This window comes from Protobothrops mucrosquamatus, unplaced genomic scaffold (genome assembly GCF_001527695.2).
Source record: "Protobothrops mucrosquamatus isolate PMUCROS unplaced genomic scaffold, P.Mucros_1.0 scaffold10922, whole genome shotgun sequence".
Classification (NCBI taxonomy): domain Eukaryota; kingdom Metazoa; phylum Chordata; class Lepidosauria; order Squamata; family Viperidae; genus Protobothrops; species Protobothrops mucrosquamatus.
This window is the reverse complement of record NW_015396706.1, coordinates 4,212-7,982: the sequence shown is the minus strand read 5'-3', so window position 1 is coordinate 7,982 and position 3,771 is coordinate 4,212. Positions and strand designations below refer to the sequence as shown.

Here is a 3,771-nt window from a genome sequence, read left to right as displayed (position 1 = left end):
AGAAAAAGATAAAATTTACACCGCAATTATTCTTATTGGGTATTATGGAAAATTTGGATTCTAAAGAAATGAATTTGATGTTGTATTGTATAACAGCAGCAAGATTATTGATTGCTCAAAACTGGAAGAAAGAGGTATTACCGACTATGGATGATTGGAGATTGAAGGTGTCATATTTTGCAGAAATGGCAAAAATTTCTGCATACTTGAAGGATCAATCTCTAGAAAAATTTATTTCGGTGTGGAGAAGATGGGTAGATTATATGAAGAGAAAGTATGAAGTGATTAATTATCATATAGCTTTTGAATAAATATCATTTTTCCCCAATATTTTTTATATATTTAATATAATTTATATATATATATTATTTTTAAGTTTATTATTGTATGTTAGAGTTAAAGTATGTTAAATTTTGTTTGTATTATGAATGGATAGCTTACTTTAGACTTGGGATGTTATGTATTTATCCCTGTACTCAGTTCTGGGAAGTCCGGGGGGGGGAGGGGGGGAGGGGATGAAGGGGTAGAATTATAAAAATTTGGTGTATTTATAAATGAAATGTAAATGTGCTTGTTTTTCTAATGAAATGCACCATATTTGTATTATTTGTTCATATTTTATTTGAAAAAATTAATAAAAAATTTTAATTAAAAAAAAAAAATGAAACGAAGGTAAAATTTAAAATGAATCCAAATAAGGCAAAATTAAATTAAAAACACACACAATTTAACCGGGAATCATTAAAAGATAAAAAATAAAATTAAAGCAAAGTAAAAGAATGTGAATAATTAAAAGATAAAATAAAAGTGAAATAAAATAAAGTGAATAATTAAAATATAAAATTAAAGCGAAATAAAACACAATTAGAACTGAACCGAGCTCAAACAACAAAAAATTAAAATAATAAAAAAAAACCGAAAGAAGTGGAAAAGGATCCAGTTGAAAGGATGAATTAAACTTTCAGAGGAGGGGGCCCCCTTTGGGAAGAACAGGGGGAGACCCCGGCTGTACCATTTGGGTCAGCCCGGCCCCAATCGCCGTTCCTGCCTGCTGGGCCCCGGGTGGGGGAGCGCCCCGCCAGGTCCAGCCTGAAGAGCCCGTTGTTCTGCGGGGTGCAGGTGTTCATGCGGAAGTCCTTCCGGCTGGCAAGCAGTTCCCCCTTCCGGCTGCAGGGAAACAAGACGAGATCAGCCGGAGGAGGCCGCTGGTCCCACCCCCGGGCTGGAGGAGGAGGGGGGCTCCAGGGGTCTCTCACCTGAAGAGGGGGTTGTCCTTCTTGTCCGAGTCTTCGGGGGGAACCAGAGCCATCGGGGTCAAGGGCACAACGGGGACTGTCTGCGGGGGCAGCAGAGAAACTACAGGTGGGGAAGGGAAGGGGGTGTGTGTGGGAAGGGTCCTGGGGGGGAATCAAGGATCGGACTTGGGAAGACTTGCCTTCTCTCCTAAGCCCTGGCTGGGGGGGGGGCAGGAGGGGTGACTGACAGGGCTGGACTAGAAGACCTCCAAGGTCCCTTCCAACTCTGATTCTATTCTATAATGTCCTGTTCCTTCTATTCTATTCTATTCTATTCTCAATATTCTATTCTATTCTCAATATTCTATTCTATTCTATATATTCTATTCTATTCTATTCTATTCTATTTCTATTCTATTCTATTTCTATTCTATTCTCAATATTCTATTCTATTCTATTCCATTTTCTATTCTATTCCCTATTCCCTATTTTCTATTCCATTCTATTCTATTCTATTCTATTCTCAATATTCTATTCTATTCTATATATTCTATTCTATTCTATTTCTATTCTATTCTATTTCTATTCTATTCTCAATATTCTATTCTATTCTATTCCATTTTCTATTCTATTCCCTATTCCCTATTTTCTATTCCATTCTATTCTATTCTATTCTGTATTCTATTCTGTACTCTATTCTATTCTTTATTTTATTCTATTCATTTTTTTCTTTTCTATATTTTCTATTCTATTCTGTATTCTATATTTTCTATTCTATTCTATTCATTTTCTTTTTTCTATTCTGTATTTTCTATTCTATTCTTTATTCTATTCATTTTTTCTTTTCTATATTTTTTATTCTATTCTGTATTTTATTCTATATTTTCTATTCTATTCTATTCATTTTCTTTTTTCTATTCTGTATTTTCTATTCTATTCTTTATTCTATTCTATTCATTTTTTCTTTTCTATATTTTCTATTCTATTCTATTCATTTTCTTTTTTCTATTCTGTATTTTCTATTCTATTCTATTCTAATCTAATTCTATTCCATTCATTCTATTCTGCATTCTATTCTATTCTGTATTCTGTTCTATTCTGTATTCTGTTCTATTCTGTATTCTATTCTATATTCTATTCTATTCTGTATTCTATTCTATTCTGTATTCTATTCTATTCTGTATTCTATTCTATATTTTCTATTCTATTCTATTCATTTTCTTTTTTCTATTCTGTATATTCTATTCTATTCTATTCCATTCCATTCCGTCACTAAACTGTTGCAAGTCAAGGACTATCTGGAAACCTGCAAAGGGGTGTGTGTGTGTGTTTGTGTGGTCCTGGGAGCAGACCAAGCTGTCCCAGGCTTACTTAGGCAGCCCACCCTGGCCAGAAGCTAACAAGAGAGAGCCGTGGATCCACTAACGTGCTGCTGCTGGTCGTCCCTCAGGTCCACGTTGGTTCTGCTGGCCTGCTGGATGTCATCCAAAGAGAGGAACTGCAGAGGGAAACGGACAACCCTCCATCAGAGAGAGAAGAAACCAAGACAGGTGTCGTCCCAAAGGGGCTTTTTCAGGACTTCCTTGTTTTTCTTTGAAGACGTTTCGCTTCCCATCCCAGAAGCTTCTTCAGGTTCTGACTGGATGGTGGAGAACGGAAGGATCCTCCACCCAGTCAGAGCTGAAGAAGCTTCTTGGATGAGAAGCGAAATGTCTTCAAGGAAAAACAAGAAAGTCCAGTGGCCTCGTGAAAAAGCACCTTTGGGACAACCAGGACCTGGATTGAGGGAGAATCTCCCTAGCTGTTTGGGCCAAAAAGTGCCTCTGCCCTGGGCTGGATGGGATGAAAGCTGACCAAAGGACGGACAGGTTTTGGGAACCCACCATACTCCATATTTGCCAATCGTTTGCAACTCACATAGAGACAGGTAACGTAAATCTTATTTTGCCTTTCTAATTGTATCTTGGTAGGAAAAAAAAGGGTGTGTGTGTGTTGCCCTTTATTTTATGTTCCTTTTAGCCCATTTTTTTCCTGCTTAGTTCAAACTTTGGGCTTTTGCCTGAAAAAGGAGGATGTAAAGTAGGAATATTCCAATATCTGAAGGGCTCCCGCACCGCAGAGAGAGGTCAACTTATTTTTCAAAGCACTTAAAGACAAGAACGCTTTCGCAAAAGCTGGAAGTAGATCAAGGGGAGAACCAACCTCAAACTAAGGTGGTCCTGATTTAGCAGTTGCTCCAGAGAGCAACCCAGCACCTGCAGATACGGCAATAATAATCTCTTTTCCAGCCAATGTGCCCATTTGGGACAAGAAAAAAACTTTGGTGTGAAACCGACAGAGGTCCGGTCAGTTTCATTTGCTATTTTTTTCTCTCCTGGATCCTGCTCCATTTAAGCATCAGCTTTCAAGCACAGTCTACAGCTCTCCTGCCTCCTTTCTGGGAAAAACCAGGCTGAATCTTGCTTTGAATTTTCCCAGGCCTTACCTACTGATGGCTAGTTCCTAGGAGGGCCTGTTGGGTCAAGGGCACAAGTTG

General features: G+C 37.9%; 1 protein-coding gene across 1 annotated transcript in view; it reads right to left on the bottom strand.

Annotated features, from left to right (window-relative positions):
• Positions 1-3,625, bottom strand: part of NCAPH2 (non-SMC condensin II complex subunit H2) — a gene marked incomplete at its 3' end in the record, with an annotated part of 12,969 nt that extends 9,344 nt beyond the window's left edge. Inside the window, exons 1-4 of the mRNA XM_029287100.1 lie at positions 3,572-3,625; positions 2,658-2,733; positions 1,257-1,332; positions 1,013-1,167 (exon numbers count right to left, since the gene is read on the bottom strand). Of these exons, the coding sequence (XP_029142933.1) occupies positions 1,013-1,167; positions 1,257-1,332; positions 2,658-2,733; positions 3,572-3,625 (361 nt within the window). The remainder of the gene's footprint in view (positions 1-1,012; positions 1,168-1,256; positions 1,333-2,657; positions 2,734-3,571) is intronic.
• Positions 3,626-3,771: the final 146 nt, after the last annotated feature.